At 35.8% G+C, this 19855-nt stretch overlaps 3 gene segments (V, D, J or C); all 3 read left to right on the forward strand.

Moving 5' to 3' along the window:
• Window positions 1–611: 611 nt before the first annotated feature.
• LOC127652309 (Ig heavy chain V region 5A-like) lies at window positions 612–6261 on the forward strand. The segment is given in 2 exon segments: window positions 612–707; window positions 5954–6261. Coding segments are annotated over 2 exon segments (351 nt in total).
• A 1837-nt stretch (window positions 6262–8098) lies between these two features.
• On the forward strand, window positions 8099–8476 carry LOC127652961 (immunoglobulin heavy variable 3-23-like). The segment is given in 2 exon segments: window positions 8099–8144; window positions 8223–8476. Coding segments are annotated over 2 exon segments (300 nt in total).
• Window positions 8477–11167: 2691 nt separating this feature from the next.
• On the forward strand, window positions 11168–14422 carry LOC127652310 (immunoglobulin heavy variable 4-61-like). The segment is given in 3 exon segments: window positions 11168–11271; window positions 11461–11798; window positions 14342–14422. Coding segments are annotated over 3 exon segments (462 nt in total).
• Window positions 14423–19855: the final 5433 nt, after the last annotated feature.

The following is a 19855-nucleotide window of genomic DNA, read 5'->3' on the forward strand; positions in this document are numbered from 1 at the left end:
GATGTTTTCTTTAACAACATTTGTTTTCAAAAGGTTTATACAATGTGGCTTTCAGGTATATTATCATAGTGTTCAGAGACAACTGTGCTTTAGCTGCACTTATACAGTATTTAGTCTTAAGAGCACATACATAGATGTGTCATTCTGTGTTATAGAATTACAGGAAGACAGCCCATCAGTTATAGTTATGTGTTAATCCACTTAAGAACCACCAGTGTCTACGGCATTACAACAGTGTATTCTATAACACACAATTAATAACCTACAATAAGCTCGATAGGCAGGAAACACACATTTATGTGATTTTCAAGTTTTGAGTTTATAATGGTGGCAACAACAGCATATTATATACAATATACTATATATATATATATATATATATATATATATATATATATATATATATATGATGTTAAGTTGTGAAGGCTTTAAGAAAGGTTACCACGTGAAATCCTTTCTTTCATATTTGATGTTTAAGTAAAGGTTTTGTAACTGCTGATAGGGGCACTCTCTACCCACACACACACACTAAATATGCTTATATGTTTATGTAAATTTCTTCCCTTTAAAGAGTGGACATGAGTCAGTTTATTCTTCTGATCACTAGTGTGAGGGAACAGCTACTTCTATTCATTAAGGCTGAGAAATTCCTGAGAAATACATAATGTTGCCTGCAGTTTTAGTGTTGCTTCTGGCAAGCTTTGACAGTAAGTCATTTTTCTGAACATCATTTAGGTTTGTTGCAGATATTCAAAAAGCTTGTTAAGTGTTATTAAACTGAAAACTCTTTCTTCTAATTTCATTTTAAACAGGTATTAATTCATATGACCTCACTCAGCCTGAGTTCCTGACTTTTCGACCTGGTGACACTCTGACTATCAACTGTAAAGTCTCTTATTCAGTTACTAGTGCAGCAACAGGCTGGATTCGTCAGCCTGCAGGAAAAGCTCTGGAGTGGATTGGAGTGATCTACAGTGGTGGGAGCTCAGACTACAAGGATTCACTGAAAAACAAGTTCAGTATCACCAGAGACACCTCCAGTAACACAATCACACTGAAGGGGAATAATATACAAGTTCAAGACACAGCTGTGTATTATTGTGCCAGAGAATCACAGTGACACACACTAACAGCCTTCCAGTACAAAAACATCATCATATCATAAATTAGGACATTCATGGAAAATGTCAGCAACAACAACTACTGCCATTACTGTTACTATTACTAACATACAGGCAAAATATAATATTTTTTATAAAATAGTAGATGCCATTTTTGGCATTACTGATGGAAACGTTTCATTTTCACTGATCTTGTGAAAGTTAAAAAAAGAAAAGTGTGTTTTAGAACATTCAAACACCATTATTTACTTTAATTTTATAATTACCAGTATAATATGAGTTTTTAAGTTGTATAAAAGACTAATAAAAAAGTCTGCTAAACACAGAGGAAGATGAGCCTAAACACAATGTTTATGTGTATTCATTGGTTCATAGTGTTTTAATAGGTGGAAAAGGGTTTATGGACTACCCCAAGTCAATTTGGATTTTCATACAGATCCTTTTAGTATGAGATCAAATGTTTTGACTTTTGATCAGTAATAAATAATCAATTTAGTGGAATCTAAAGCAGAATTTAAATGTAATCTAAAATACAGAAGTTATTGTATAATCTTAATTTTAAAGTTAGTTTATCTGATCACAATATTAAATATTAATAATGCAGATTACATTTATTTCTTGTGTTATTTTGCATTATCAAAATGGAAAATTCAAATATATTTCTGTTGAAGTAATGACACAGGATGCACCTGTTCCAGCATGAGACCACATATTTGTGTCTGCTTCTCTCTTCTTTTCTACTGGTCTGTTTTATTTAATACAGCTACATGTATAAATCAGCAAGACACATATAATATTCTTTATTTTCTATTTGATAGCAAACCCCATGAGCATTTGTGTGGATGTAACAAACAAATAAAATAAAGCACAAAAAGATTTTCTTGCTAAATGTGGATCCTATTTAAGCTTTAAGGTTAATTCCATATGCTATTAAACAAATATTAGTGAACACCCCCCCCCCCCCCACACACACACACACAAATACAGTTTTTGCCCGTTGCTTGAACACATTTTGCAAAACTTCGCTCATTTTGCCAAAAGTCTACACACAAGTAAACATGACACAACTTTGGAAATTTACCATTCACATCTGTGTCAAATTGAAACTCTGCTATCAAAACCTAACATTCCTTTGTCAAAATGTAACTCTGATGACAAAATGACATATACTTGCCTCATATGCATACACTTTCAGATCAGGGGATCACACTACTCTACTTTATATAAAACACTGCAGTCTTTGATTTTCACTGTTTATTCAGAAGGCATATTTTCAGGAAGCACATTTTCAAACAACCAAAAAAGCAAATAGGACTACTCAATATTGTACATTGCAGTAACATGAATTCAGATAAAGCCAAAAAAAATTATGACAATAGAAAAAACACTATACTGTAAACACAGAAAATCATGGCAATTGTGCATACGTGGGCTCATGGATCCCGCCGTCTGTTGGGGTCTGGCCACAGGACCTCATCGACATCGCAAGCAATGTCTTCTCCCGCTAGGCACCGTGGAAAATATCCCCTAGCATGTCGAAACCATCCATGTATTGCTGTCACCTGAATGTCGCCGCGAGGCCTGTTCCATTGCCTGCAGAAGAGGCATGCGGGCATGTGGTTCTATAGGGTTTAAAAAGGGTGCGTAAGGGGGCAAGAATACCACTTCAAATTGATTGTGGTTGGTGAACCAGGCCTGGACCAAAGCAGCCCGATGGAAACTGACATTATCCCATACCACCACAAACCTGGGCTGATCTGGTCTGTTCTGTACAACTATATTATGGAGAGCATCTAGAAATGTGAGTATATGTTGGCTATTGTATGGACCTAGTTTTGCATGATAACGCAGAAGCCCTCGAAGGCTTATGGCGGCACACAATGTGATATTTCCCCTGCGCTGCCCCGGGACGTGCACAATTGCCCTTTGGCCAATTACAATACGACCCCGTCATCTTGTTTTGCTCAGGTCGAATCCAGCTTCATCAATGAAAATGAATTCATGAGGCTGTGCTGCTCCATCCATGACCAAGATTCTCTGTAACAAAAAAAAAACATATTACTGCACTGCAGTGCTACACATACAGAACCCTCACCCCATCACACAGGTACCTGTGTAGCTCTCCGAATGGATCCATGTGGTACTGATATGGTACATATTCAGCTGCTACTGGATTTTACCAATACTGTATTGTAAATGTAAAGGACAGTTACACTTACCCGTACATATTCAGCTTGAAGTCCTTTGACCCTGACACTGTTCCTCTCAAATGGGACCCTGTAGAGCTGCTTCATGGTGATGTTGTGTTTTCCCAAGATGCGTGTGATGGTGGTGATGCTCACATGGTTTATGTTGTTGAACACTTGCCTGTCTGCAAGTATTTTCTGTCGTAGCTGGCTGATTAGTGTTCAGTTTTGCAAGTAAGTGCCTTCAGGTGTGTATTTGAGTGGTTGCAATTACCCGATGTGTTTTGTATTTTGGATACATGTGTTTTCCAAATGACACCCTGAGATTTAATTTTTGAACGAAGTGTCTTATGTATGAAATAGAGTGTAGTATGCAGGACCAAGTGTGTTGCATAAAGGACCAAGTGTGTTGCATAAAGGAGTAAGTGTGTTGCAGAATTGCAACTAGAGTGCAAAGCAGCTTTTATTTAAGGTATGGGTACATGTGTTTGAGGTATGGTAACAAAAGCTTCAAGTTGTGTTACTTTAGTCTAAGCATGGGTCTATAGTGTTCAAGCAACGGGCAAAAACTGTAATATAATAGTTTGCTCGACAAGTGTTACAGCTCTTCAAAAGACCAGGCAGTGCCTGTTTGAGTGCACCACATAAATGTACACCATGCACATTCAATTCCAGCATTTACTGATAAGTTAAAACAGTGGTTCTCAACCAGGGGTCGGGACCCACTAGGGGTCCTCAAGATCTCTAAAAATGATTTAAAATATGATACATTGTTATAATATTTATATAATTATTATAATTCAACTTACTGAAAATGCTAAAAATGTAACAACTCCTTTCAACAGCTAGCTTTTTATGACAAATATATAGTTCTACACATTTCTGGAATCACAAATTTTAAGGAAATATCTTATAATATAAATATCTTATGGACTACATAGGACACCTTTGAATATTTTCTCCGACAATGGGTGTTCTTGGAGTCTAAAAGGTTGAAAACCATTGAGTTAAAGTATTATCTCTTAATATCTATTAGCACATCAGTGTAGTACACAATAAAATCTCAAGTATTACTCAGCGTATATGCATCTCACTCTTTTAACACCATTTATATGTTATTGCTAATTCCTAATTACTATCTTTCTAAAAAGAGATGAGTTAAAAAGATACAATACAGTCCTGTATGCAAATATTCCACACCCTCTCCTCAGTTTGAAAGATGAATGAATATAAAAAGATTGCTCAAGCTCAGCTCAGCTCAACTGAAGCCATGTGTTGCTCAAATCTGTTCTTGCTGTTGCTAGCAGCTGTATCTTGTAAGTGTTAGTAACCACAGCACTATTCCAAATTAATGTTCGCAATTACAATGCTTAATCATGTCATAATTTCACCAGGTGTCCACTGTGTTGAACTGAATCAGCCTGCTTCCAGTGTTTTAAGGCCTGGTCAGGCATTGACACTGACCTGTCAGGCATCTGGATATTACAGTGATGAACTGAAGAGTAGATTTCAAGTAACCAGAGACTCTTCCAGCAGCACAGTAACTCTTAAAGGACAGAATATGCAGACTGAGGACACAGCTGTGTATTACTGTGCACAAGAATACACACTGATACAAACCACAAGCACTTCTGTTCAAATCAGCTTGAATGAAAAGAACAACAGAAAAGATATTTTGAGCTTTAATGTCAATAGCATGAAAAGGGATGTCACGCATACAATCTTATAAAACATGTCCTGCTTGTTTTTAGACCTGTCCCACATTAGGCCCAGTAGTCAGGAAACCCACAATACTGTGGTCTATGATAGAACCACTGATGTTTTCTTTAACAACATTTGTTTTCAAAAGGTTTATACAATGTGGCTTTCAGGTATATTATCATAGTGTTCAGAGACAACTGTGCTTTAGCTGCACTTATACAGTATTTAGTCTTAAGAGCACATACATAGATGTGTCATTCTGTGTTATAGAATTACAGGAAGACAGCCCATCAGTTATAGTTATGTGTTAATCCACTTAAGAACCACCAGTGTCTACGGCATTACAACAGTGTATTCTATAACACACAATTAATAACCTACAATAAGCTCGATAGGCAGGAAACACACATTTATGTGATTTTCAAGTTTTGAGTTTATAATGGTGGCAACAACAGCATATTATATACAATATACTATATATATATATATATATATATATATATATATATATATATATATATATATATATATATATATATATATGATGTTAGTTGAAGGCTTTAAGAAAGGTTACCACGTGAAATCCTTTCTTTCATATTTGATGTTTAAGTAAAGGTTTTGTAACTGCTGATAGGGGGCACTCTCTACCCACACACACACACTAAATATGCTTATATGTTTATGTAAATTTCTTCCCTTTAAAGAGTGGACATGAGTCAGTTTATTCTTCTGATCACTAGTGTGAGGGAACAGCTACTTCTATTCATTAAGGCTGAGAAATTCCTGAGAAATACATAATGTTGCCTGCAGTTTTAGTGTTGCTTCTGGCAAGCTTTGACAGTAAGTCATTTTTCTGAACATCATTTAGGTTTGTTGCAGATATTCAAAAAGCTTGTTAAGTGTTATTAAACTGAAAACTCTTTCTTCTAATTTCATTTTAAACAGGTATTAATTCATATGACCTCACTCAGCCTGAGTTCCTGACTTTTCGACCTGGTGACACTCTGACTATCAACTGTAAAGTCTCTTATTCAGTTACTAGTGCAGCAACAGGCTGGATTCGTCAGCCTGCAGGAAAAGCTCTGGAGTGGATTGGAGTGATCTACAGTGGTGGGAGCTCAGACTACAAGGATTCACTGAAAAACAAGTTCAGTATCACCAGAGACACCTCCAGTAACACAATCACACTGAAGGGGAATAATATACAAGTTCAAGACACAGCTGTGTATTATTGTGCCAGAGAATCACAGTGACACACACTAACAGCCTTCCAGTACAAAAACATCATCATATCATAAATTAGGACATTCATGGAAAATGTCAGCAACAACAACTACTGCCATTACTGTTACTATTACTAACATACAGGCAAAATATAATATTTTTATAAAATAGTAGATGCCATTTTTGGCATTACTGATGGAAACGTTTCATTTTCACTGATCTTGTGAAAGTTAAAAAAGAAAAGTGTGTTTTAGAACATTCAAACACCATTATTTACTTTAATTTTATAATTACCAGTATAATATGAGTTTTTAAGTTGTATAAAAGACTAATAAAAAAGTCTGCTAAACACAGAGGAAGATGAGCCTAAACACAATGTTTATGTGTATTCATTGGTTCATAGTGTTTTAATAGGTGGAAAAGGGTTTATGGACTACCCCAAGTCAATTTGGATTTTCATACAGATCCTTTTAGTATGAGATCAAATGTTTTGACTTTTGATCAGTAATAAATAATCAATTTAGTGGAATCTAAAGCAGAATTTAAATGTAATCTAAAATACAGAAGTTATTGTATAATCTTAATTTTAAAGTTAGTTTATCTGATCACAATATTAAATATTAATAATGCAGATTACATTTATTTCTTGTGTTATTTTGCATTATCAAAATGGAAAATTCAAATATATTTCTGTTGAAGTAATGACACAGGATGCACCTGTTCCAGCATGAGACCACATATTTGTGTCTGCTTCTCTCTTCTTTTCTACTGGTCTGTTTTATTTAATACAGCTACATGTATAAATCAGCAAGACACATATAATATTCTTTATTTTCTATTTGATAGCAAACCCCATGAGCATTTGTGTGGATGTAACAAACAAATAAAATAAAGCACAAAAAGATTTTCTTGCTAAATGTGGATCCTATTTAAGCTTTAAGGTTAATTCCATATGCTATTACACATATATTAGTGAACACCCACACCCACCCACCCACACACACACACACACACACACACACACACACACACACACACACACACACACACACACACACACACACACACACACACACACACACACACACACACACACACACACACACACACACACACACACACACACACACACACACACACACACACACACAAATAATATCATAATATAATAGTTTGCTCGACAAGTGTTACAGCTCTTCAAAAAGACCAGGCAGTGCCTGTTTAAGTGCAGCACGTAAATGTACACCATGCACATTCAATTCCAGCATTTACTGATAAGTTAAAGCAGTGATTCTCAACCAGGGGGTCGGGACCCACTAGGGGGCCTCAAGATCTCTTACAGTAAAATGATTTAAAATATGATATATTAAAATATTATACTTTTTATATAATGATTATAATTCAACTTACTGAAAATGATAAAAATGTAATAACTCCTTTCAACAGCTTGCTTTTTATGACAAATATATAGTTCTACACATTTCTGGAATCACAAATTTTAAGGAAATATCTTATAATATAAATATCTTATGGACTACATGGGGCGCCTTTGAATGTTTTCTCCGACAATGGGTGTTCTTGGAGTCTAAAAGGTTGAAAACCACTGAGTTAAAGTATTATCTCTTAATATCTATTAGCACATCAGTGTAGTACACAATAAAATCTCAAGTATTACTCAGCGTATATGCATCTCACTCTTTTAACACCATTTATATGTTATTGCTAATTCCTAATTACTATATTTCTAAAAAGAAAAGAGTTAAAAAGATACAATACAGTCCTGTATGCAAATATTCCACACCCTCTCCTCAGTTTGAGAGATGAATGAATATAAAAAGATTGCTCAAGCTCAGCTCAGCTCAAGCCATGTGTTGCTCAAATCTGTTCTTGCTGTTGCTAGCAGCTATATCTTGTAAGTGTTAGTAACCACAGCACTATTCCAAATAAATGTTCGCAATTACAATGCTTAATCATGTCATAATTTCACCAGGTGTCCACTGTGTTGAACTAATCCAGCCTGCTTCCAGTGTTTTAAGGCCTGGTCAGGCATTGACACTGACCTGTCAGGTATCTGGATATTCACTGACTGACAGCAGCTACTGCACTCACTGGATACGACAGGCTGCAGGAAAAGCTCTGGAATGGATTGGAGATATATGTGGTAGCGGTAACACATATTACAGTGATGAACTGAAGAGTAGATTTCAAGTAACCAGAGACTCTTCCAGCAGCAGTAACTCTTAAAGGACAGAATATGCAGACTGAGGACACAGCTGTGTATTACTGTGCTCGAGAATACACAGTGATACAAACCACAAGCACTTCTGTTCAAAAAAATGTTCAGTGAAAGCACAAAAGAAATAAATATATATAAAACAAAAGTATATAAATATTTTATTAAATTATATGTGACTATTTTTTGAAGGCCAACAAATGTAAAGACTATCTGTATACACAATAGTCGCGTTCACACATACAGCCTTTTCCAGAAAATGACCTACAATTTCCAGTTTGTGAACACGACCCTTTTTTTAAAATACTGGTAAATATTTTCTGGCAATTTTCCTTAATATGAAGTTGTATCATTACCTATACTGTACATTTCTTTGATAGTATGTGTGAAAAGCACATTTGGTACATTTACCAGTAAAGTCAACTCTCTGATTTTCCTGTAATTTATCTGGTTGCATGTGTGAACAGGGCTATTGTCAAACAGAGCAAAGCTCAAATTGTAAAACCAATTCATGTAGATTAATTTTAACTGAACAGTCCTCCTATGTTGGATGTGGTGAGTGACATTTGGATGTAAAAAGGAAAAAGCAAAAGGATTAAACGCTATTACTGCAAACAGGCAAAAGTCAGGCCATCAGTCTTTTGCAAATAATCACAAAAACATACTGGTTGCACTAAACAACCTTTTACAATAGTGTCTTCAATAAGTTGGCCAGGACAGACTTATCATGCAAGGCAATCATATTTGAGATCATGTTACACATTGGATAAGACAAGCCAACAATGAAACACTTTGATTGGATGCTACAAAACAAATATGGGGGAAAGTTATTTTTTAACATATTTAAAATAGTTGAACGCTTAGATTGAAATAACTAAGGGTTTTCCAAAAGCATTAATATATATATTTATATATTATATGTACTGTATACTGTATACTATATATATGTACAGTGAGGAAAATAAGTATTTGAACACCCTGCTATTTTGCAAGTTCTCCCACTTAGAAATCATGGAGGGGTCTGAAATTGTCATCGTAGGTGCATGTCCACTGTGAGAGACATAATCTAAAAAAAAAATCCAGAAATCACAATGTATGATTCTTTAACTATTTATTTGTATGATACAGCTGCAAATAAGTATTTGAACACCTGTCTATCAGCTAGAATTCTGACCCTCAAAGACCTGTTAGTCTGCCTTTAAAATGTCCACCTCCACTCCATTTATTATCCTAAATTAGATGCACCTGTTTGAGGTCGTTAGCTGCATAAAGACACCTGTCCACCCCATACAATCAGTAAGAATCCAACTACTAACATGGCCAAGACCAAAGAGCTGTCCAAAGACACTAGAGACAAAATTGTACACCTCCACAAGGCTGGAAAGGGCTACAGGGAAATTGCCAAGCAGCTTGGTGAAAAAAGGTCCACTGTTGGAGCAATCATTAGAAAATGGAAGAAGCTAAACATGACTGTCAATCTCCCTCGGACTGGGGCTCCATGCAAGATCTCACCTCGTGGGGTCTCAATGATCCTAAGAAAGGTGAGAAATCAGCCCAGAACTACACGGGAGGAGCTGGTCAATGACCTGAAAAGAGCTGGGACCACCGCTTCAAGGTTACTGTTGGTAATACACTAAGACGCCACGGTTTGAAATCATGCATGGCACGGAAGGTTCCCCTGCTTAAACCAGCACATGTCAAGGCCCGCCTTAAGTTTGCCAATGACCATTTGGATGATCCAGAGGAGTCATGGGAGAAAGTCATGTGGTCAGATGAGACCAAAATAGAACTTTTGGTCATAATTCCACTAACCGTGTTTGGAGGAAGAAGAATGATGAGTACCATCCCAAGAACACCATCCCTACTGTGAAGCATGGGGGTGGTAGCATCATGCTTTGGGGGTGTTTTTCTGCACATGGGACAGGGCTGACTGCACTGTATTAAGGAGAGGATGACCGGGCCATGTATTATGCAGATTTTGGGGAACAACCTCCTTCCCTCAGTTAGAGCATTGAAGATGGGTCGAGGCTGGGTCTTCCAACATGACAATGACCAAGCACACAGCCAGGATAACCAAGGAGTGGCTCTGTAAGAAGCATATCAAGGTTCTGGCGTGGCCTAGCCAGTCTCCAGACCTAAACCCAATAGAGAATCTTTGAGGGAGCTCAAACTCCGTGTTTCTCAGCGACAGCCCAGAAACCTGACTGATCTAGAGAAGATCTGTGTGGAGGAGTGGGCCAAAATCCCTCCTGCAGTGTGTGCAAACCTGGTGAAAACTACAGGAAACGCTTGACTCTGTAATTGCAAACAAAGGCTACTGTACCAAATATTAACATTGATTTTCTCAGGTGTTCAAATACTTATTTGCAGCTGTATCATACAAATAAATAGTTAAAAAATCATACAATGTGATTTCTGGATTTTTTTTTTAGATTATGTCTCTCACAGTGGACATGCACCTACGATGACAATTTCAGACCCCTCCATGATTTCTATGTGGGAGAACTTGCAAAATAGCAGGGTGTTCAAATACTTATTTTCCTCACTGTATATGTGTGTGTGTGTGTGTTCTGTATACTGTGCAATCCAAGTATTCTTGTCCGAGTATGTTAGGATCATTACCAGCTCGGTACATATATGTAAATTTTCTGCTCCATATTTAAACAGTGAGCCAGTTTATAGACATTCATCTGATCACTAGAGGAAGGGAAAAGAACAGCGGCAGTTCAAACTGGCTTGTAAAGTACAGCTGCTACCTTCATCATGATCTCTTCATTTTCAGTGTTGCTTCTGGCAACGGCATCCTGTAAGTTCACTTTTCTCTGTGATATAGAACAATGTTGATTTTATACACACACACACACACACACACACACACACACACACACACACACACACACACACACACACACACATACTCAAAATAAATACAATCTTAGTCTTCAAACTGAATGCACTATATCTCACAAATCTGGTATTATTTCATTTTAAACAGGTATTTCTTCATTAGACATCACTCAGCCTGAGTTCCTGACTGTTCGACCTGGTGACACTCTGACTATCAACTGTAAAGTCTCCTATTCAGTTACTAGTTCGAGTAATTATGGAACAGGCTGGATTCGTCAGCCTGCAGGAGAAGCTCTGGAGTGGATTGGAGTGATCTACTATAGTGGGAGCTCAGACTACAAGGATTCACTGAAAAACAAGTTCAGTATCACCAGAGACACCTCCAGTAACACAATCACATTGAAGGGGAATAATATACAAGCTCAAGACACAGCTGTGTATTATTGTGCTAGATACACCACAATGACAGACAATTACAGCCTCCCTGTACAAAAACAATTTTCATGTTAAAAATAGGGCATTCACGATGAACAATCACATAAAAATACATAATAATTAGCTATAAGAAATAGGAAGTACTATATATATATATAACATGAAAAATATTCGTATGACTGATTATCCAAGAGGCACAAGGATAAAGCGACATTTTAAATGAACATGTCCAAAATTACAACAAATTTTTGAATCTGTTCAGCTAATATTTCTAAATTTTAAACCTTATGAATGAAAATGCGCACGTTGTGATATCAGATCGGATGGGCACGGTCTCGACTTTGTTTTGCGGTCTCTTGTGCACGTCTGGAGCTTGTCAAGTGTAGCATTAACAAAAGATCAACACAAAGGCTATTACAGTAATGGGCCTTCTGTGAACATGTCTCACTGAAAGTTGTTGTACGACTGCAGATTTTGCCCTGCGACGAGTGAAGGTCTTTGTCTCAGATGGCAGAATCGTGGCCAAAATCATACAGTGTGCACCCACCTTAAGATACCACATCATATACACTTTCCACTTCTTGAATTATCTATGTTAATGTATCACACGATTAACGTGTGGTTCTCATGTATTAATTTATGGCCTAAAACTGAACACAATGTTAAATTCCTGACCTGAAGTTATTCATTTCGGAGCCGGATCTATCTGTCTTTGAAATTTAACCACATTTATATCCACATCAGCGATTAAGAAAATGATCTTTTTAAGACTTTTTCTTTCTGAATAAAGTTGCTCCAAAAATGATCAATAGAGTATTCTTCTATTCTGAATATTTCTCCTTATGTAAAATGAAGAAACTGAAACATGCTCTGTCTTTTTTCTTCTTCTTTAAACTGTGCTAACTCTGGTAAGGCGTTATCTAAATTTTACATTATTTTATTTGACTAAATAATGGTGTCTTATCATAGAAAAGACTGATAGATTTACGGGAATGTCACCTGTTTTTATGCTATATTTTGTTTGAATTTATTTTGATGTTTGAATTTGTTTTTATTATTCACTGCAAAATGTGTGCTTGACATTTCACATTTCACTCCTGAATAATGTTGTTATACATGTACAAGCTAAAATTCTGTTTTATGCAGATATCAATATCTGAAATACCAGAAGAATCCACAACATATTCCACAGGAATGTAGCCTACAAATTAATCTGGTAAGAGAAAAAAATAAAAATAATAATATACGTTATATAATTGTTGTATAATAATAACAATAATAATTATTATTATGCTATAATTATGAAAATGCATATTCTATTCATAGAAATTATAAAATATAAATATAAATGGTATAGTAACATTAAGCTCCGCCCACACCCCGGTTCTTTCCGAATACATAGACAGATAATTTTGTAATTTGAACAGATACAGATAACGGCTTTGCTGCACAGCTAATATATATATATATATATACAGGGCTGAACTGGGAAGAGAAATCATCCTGAAGCTGTCCTTTTCAGCATGTCGCTGGCTGCTTTTCTTCCAAAGGCCAGTCCACACCTGATCAGCCACAAAATGCATCGGCCCACCGATAATGCCCGTATGCCAGATTACTGGTCCAGCTCTGTATATATATATATATATATATATATATATATATATATATATATATATATATATATCACTTTACAAGAGTCACTGAAGTGCTGTGTGAGCTGCAACAGTACATTTTGGTCCCAATAGCAGTAACTTACAGTATATTGAATAGCATTAATTTTCAGTTGTTTTAAACATTGCTGAAAAAAGTACATCTTAAAACATATAAATTAACTGTTTTGATTACAATAACAAATATTATTTATCTCAATCAACTTGAATATCTCAGACAAAATAATTCCAATGGTTAAGTCAAGTAGATATAGATAGAAATACTAGGCTATATTGCAGGTTACCACTTGTTATAGTGATTTTGTTATGATTATTTTAATGTAATGTATGCATACAGGCATAATTTTCTGTAATTTAGCTACAATAAAGACTTAATTAAAAGCCATTTGGGAATACAAAATAAAAAGAAATGCAATGCATTAAAAATACTTTTATCTCTAATATCCTAACAGAAAAATAACAGTATCTGATATATCTCAAATTCCAGCATAATATCTCATCACACATTTCATATTAACCTAAATAAATTGTCATAATGTGGTAACTTCTAAATTACCTGGTTTTATTCAAGTGAAAATATGATTTAACATCACTGAATTAACCTGAATACATTAGGATAACCAATAAAACCAATTTTTAGGGTCAGATCAAGTAAACATGGTTACCACCTTTTACAGTGTACCATTAGTCCTCTGATATTCATTTATGCAAAGCACATTCCTTCTTTAAATGTGCTGTCCCTGTGCATGTGTGTGATCTGAACAGCTCTGGGAATAAACATAACATAAACTTAGCATACACCATGTTACAAAAGATTGCTGTATTTGTAATTCTGGCAGTTTTATCATGTAAGTCACCACAAAAATGCTAAATTGCTGCTAACGAGTTCTACTTTATACTTAATTATGTTCTTTTTTTCCATAGGTGTACAGTGTCAGACATTCACTCAGTCTGAAGAAGCAGTTAAAAAACCTGGAGAATCTCACAAACTTACATGTACAATAACTGGATTTACTTTCAGCAGTCTTGTTTTGAACTGGATCAGACAGACCCCTGGAAAAGGACTGGAATGGATTGCTTTAATCCATACATCCAGTTCTCCTATCTACTATTCTCAGTCTGTTCAAGAAAGGTTCACGGTGTCCAGAGATGATTCCAGAAGCCAGTTGTACCTACAGATGAACAGTCTAAAGACTGAAGACACTGCGGTTTATTACTGTGCTAAAAGAGACACAGTGAACGTTAATGTCACTAAGCCATACAAAAAACACTTCCTCATTCATGTATTGTATGCACATGTTGAAAATATATTTATTAACTGCAGGGTATTTCATAGAAATAGATACATCCTGGATTTGTCATCCTGCAATAAAAGATCTAGAGTGGGTCAGCCTGAGCTATATTATAGTTCTTAAAACAGGAGACTTATAGTACTACAAGGATATACTAACAATTAGTAGATAAGTAACTGTGTACAATTTGTTATAATATTAAAGTAAGCGAATAACAACTCAACAATCACCATCTTTAGAATCAGTCACATATCTTTGACATTTGCCATGAGTTATTTGCAATTGTGTGTAAGGCACAGACAGACAAATTATTAATTAATTTAATAATCATGGAAAGGTAATCTTGTTTTGCAACAGTGCATGCGGTAGCCAACAAAGTAATATTAGGGAACAGTAGAGGGCACTTTTATCTTTTAAAAGATAATAATTTAGTTCAGATGAGTTTGAAATTGAAGGTCATGACTACTGAAGCCTGATTCAAGTGAAAAATTGTTTGTAAGTGCCATGATTACAAATAAAATTATTGAAATATCCCACAAAACTATATCTTATACAGTAATCTAAGGTTATGAAAGGAAGAGATTCTGATAGCAGTGATATTATCATAACTTCTTATACCATATTTTAAAGCCCTGCCCCTTTTGTAATCAGAATGTAAATACACAAAGTATTTCTACCTACAGTCTTCAATGATTCATTTGCAGTTCTCTGTTCTCCCTGCATGCCTTGAGATGGCACACATTTCACTCTTATTCTTCGTCTTGGTGTGCTTTACTAGTATGTACAGACAATCTGTTTCTTTATGGATTCATATTTAATTCTGACTTCAGTGTTTGTAAGGTACTGAATATGACACTGTCAACTGCTCATTTCAATGTTCTTTTGTTTTAGGTGTTAATGGTCAGAGTCTTGAGTCCATCCCTTCAAGTTCTGTCAGCAAAACTTTGAATCTCTCCTGTAAAGGATCTGGATTTGATTTTGGACAATATGGCATGCACTGGATCAGACAGGCTGCAGGAAAAACATTGATCTGGATGGGGGTTATATGGTCCGATGCAAGTAAAACAGTGTATACTAAAAGTCTTGAGGGACGAATAGAGATAACCAGAGACAATCCAAACAGCATGGTGTATATGAAACTCTCTGATCTGAAAACAGAGGACTCCGCTGTGTATTACTGTGCAAGACATACACATTGATGCAAACACTACACAGAGCTGTACAAGAAAACATCAGAGAGGAAAATGAAAGATGTTGTCACAAGACCAGCAGATGACGCTGGAGCATAAGTCACTAGGGATGGGCGATACCACTTATTTTCTTTTCAATCCAAGCATTATCAAGGCCAATATCGCTAATTCTGATACCAATACGATAACTCTATTCAATTATTAAAATGAAAATGTTATCTGAAAATTCAGCAAATACTTAGGATAAAAGTGGTCATTTATAATCCATATTGTTTGTGTGTTTTTTTTTTTTTACATTTAAAGGCATAAAAACTTCTGTTTTATTTAACCTTACTAAAATGAACCATGGTTTTAAAACACTTATCACTGATTATTATATCCACATTATAGATCAGTCATCATAGTTTAAAGATGGTATTTGTAGTAAAACCTAGTAACCACAGCAGTCAGGGTAACTATAGTAAACCCATGATTACAGTAAAGTGCTTATAATGATAAAGCTACTCAGTGGGAGACCTGGTTTGGTTCACACACAAACTCTGCACATCTGATATGTTGTACAGTGATATAAAAAAATATAGACATCAAAAGACACCTGCAAGATTATTTCAATAAAATAATGTCTTTAAATGATTACACTAGTACAGTATAATATTAGAGACTTTAACACTACTCAATTCAAAACAAGAGACTTGTTTAATATAACACTGTAATGATAGTACAATGTTTCTTTATAGTCCCAATCATAGGCGGGGTGTGTGTATGGCTGGGCAAGGCTTAGCCTTCCTCTGGCGATGGGCATGATTTTTGTATTAATGCTTATTATGTTGATCGGGAATTCTTGTTGCTGCTCCGGAATAACACTGCTCATAGCTGCACCTGTAAAATGTCTAAAATTGTTTTCCCCACCTCATATACAAACGTTAACAAGCGTAAAGGGAAAGCTGACTCTAGATCAGTGGCCATGAACAAATCCATCTTAAAATGTTAATCTCTTAAATCATGAAGAATGTCTTTATTTCTGAAAGAATTTAACATTTTAAAACAAATATTAAATAATGTAGTGCAATTCTTACATTAATAGGCCTACTTATTTATTAGATTCTGCATTGAAACGAGTGTATCCGCATTTGTAACATTCCTTTTTAATTCCATCCATTCACATTTAAATAAATAAGCATCCGATCAAACTTGAAATGATCCAGCATGGAGATGACTGAAAATAAATCCATCATAATTTCTTGAGCTTGTGAAGAAGATTCTCTCCACTGGATTTTATCTTAAATTCAAAACTTTAATTCAGCTGCATGACAGATGCAGGACCACTTTTAAAAGGTGTATGCTATGGTGACCGGGAAGGGACATGTTCGATTCACTTGGTTTTGTCGTGGCCACGGCATATTAACTCATGGGAACGTGATAATATGCTTATCATGTGATGATAAGTCGTGGCCACGATATGTTTTTGTCGAGGGAACGACATCCTTATGTTGTGGCCACGCGATGTGAAGTCGTGGCCTCGAGATCTTATGTTGAGGGAACGACATCCGTCACTGTAACCATATGCTACAGTAGTCAGCATGAGAGGTTATAAGTGAAAGACACATGAAGCGAATTCTTAAGTTTAATGGGCTTTGCCTTCGGAAATTTGCTGGCTTGAATGAAATATTCGGATTCATCATTGATCAGTTGAACAGTCCCGGACGCCTCCACGTTAGTTTTATATTTGACATTCGCGACAATACTCATTAAACTCTTGTGCAAATCACATTTTCAAGCCAAACCAACTTAGACATGCATGAATGGGTTTTCTTTGCCTAGCACAAAGCTTTTTTTTTTATATATGTAAATTGATTAGCTCTATAAATCAATTAAACAATGTAACCATTTGATATTATGAAATCACAACAAATATAAAATATCCCTTTCATGACACAAGGCTCTGTTTGTGGAATTTACATTCTGTATGTTTTCTTTCAAATAAATATAGAGGTGTAAATGTTTGTAATGTTCTAATTCCATTAATCTCAATGAGCAAGTGACCTAGAGGCATAAAACCAAATGTAAAACTCTCAGAATATTATTCTGACCCATGTCTTAATGCCAGAGACCGCACTATATATATGACAGTCCTAATTCAAAGTAAAATTTTATTTCATTAGTCATCTCCATCTCATGCCGACTGCTGTAGCATATGGTTACAGTAACGGATGTCATTCCCTCAACATAAGATCTCGAGGCTACGACTTCACATCGCTTTCACACGAGTTAATATGACGTTCCCACGAATTAATATCTCGTGGCCACAGAATATTATCATGTTCCCATGAGTTAATATGTCGTGGCCACGACAAAACTAGTGAACCGAACATGTCCCCTCCTGGTCACCGTAGTATGCAGGTCAAAGCGCTGCTCTTGAATAGCTACCTCTGCCAGCATGCAGAACTGATTAGAGCGAAGCATCATTTTTGAAAGGTGTCTGAGCAAGTATACTCGTGAAATGTGTGAAAGCCAGAATGTGTGAAATAACAAACAAAAACCATGTCGGAACATAGAAGAAATAGAATAGGTTGACATACAAGCAAAGATGCCGGACCGTTTAAGCCCTGACTGAATATGACTCCAGATGGCAATAACTGTATTTAAATATGATAACAATATCATTATCTTAATATTCTTTATATCCACGCATCCAGGTTCCATTATCAGCTCTTTATGTATATGCACATTTTCTGTTCCATATTTAAACTATTCACATTGCGCATTGTCATGTTAGGGCATTCATCATAATAAAAAATATGAAACATAATAAACCACAGGATATAATATAATGTGCTAATAGAATTAACATGTGAATACAATTAGCTGATAAAAAAGTTCCTTTGCCATTCATGTAGCCTATGACAGATTGTAAATTCAAGGTAGATCACCTTTACAGTATGAGGTTCTAGTCAGTTGTTTAATAAAGTGCAACTTTTAAATACCTTGTGTTATTGTTGTGTGTGGTTAGATTGTACATAGCTGGTTTAGTTTTTATGGTTTACATAGGTTACAACAGTACAGTTGCATGACCAGTGGCATGTCCAGACTTTTTTAACTAGGGTGGCCCATGTGGGGCACAGACTCGTTCAAGGGTGTCATGAAGCGTAACTCAACATCCCTTATTTTATTATTATTATTAATAATAATAATAATACAAAAATAATAGTAAGATATGTACATTTTCAGGATTTTTAATAGGCGAAAGTTATTTAATTAATTAATTGTTAGTGTGGTGATGGGGGTGAGGCCGAGCGACATTTGCAGAGAGAGAGAGAGACAGAACGGTAAGGACAGACACCTGTGGGGAATCACTTCTAACAGCTGTTTTGTGATTGTAGTGAGAGTGGAGAGGGAGAAAAGGGCAATCCAGACTGCCGCAGGGAAGAGAGAGAGAGAGAGATGCACAAAGCTGTGTGTGTGTGACCGAGTACATTTTTTTACTAAAAAGCAAGACCATTTAGTTCTTTATACTGAAAAGCATTGAAAAATAAAAGAACGTATGCATCTTTACCCGGCTCCCCCTTCCTCCTTCAGAAGAAATCTAGAGACCTGTCACAGTGATGCCGAAACCCAAGAATTTGGAGGAAGACACGTCGTCATGGAATCCTCGCCCTTTGTGGATCAAGACCCTCACCAGCATCCACCAAATGCAACATCAGGCTCTCATTGAGCTGTGCCAGGAACAGGAGCAGCGATTCCGAATCAGAATTAGCTTTATTGCCAAGTATGATTGCACATAAAAGGAATACAAGGAAAAAACTTCCAGTGCACAAACAATACAGCAACAAGACAGAGATGATAATAAAAAAATATAGAATAAAAATAAAAAGTGAATAGAAAATATAAGTATATATAGAAAGACAATATATATATACTATACATACAGGTGAAACTCGAAAAATTAGAATATCGTG

The sequence above is a fragment of the Xyrauchen texanus genome, chromosome 12 (genome assembly GCF_025860055.1).
Source record: "Xyrauchen texanus isolate HMW12.3.18 chromosome 12, RBS_HiC_50CHRs, whole genome shotgun sequence".
Lineage (NCBI taxonomy): Eukaryota > Metazoa > Chordata > Actinopteri > Cypriniformes > Catostomidae > Xyrauchen > Xyrauchen texanus.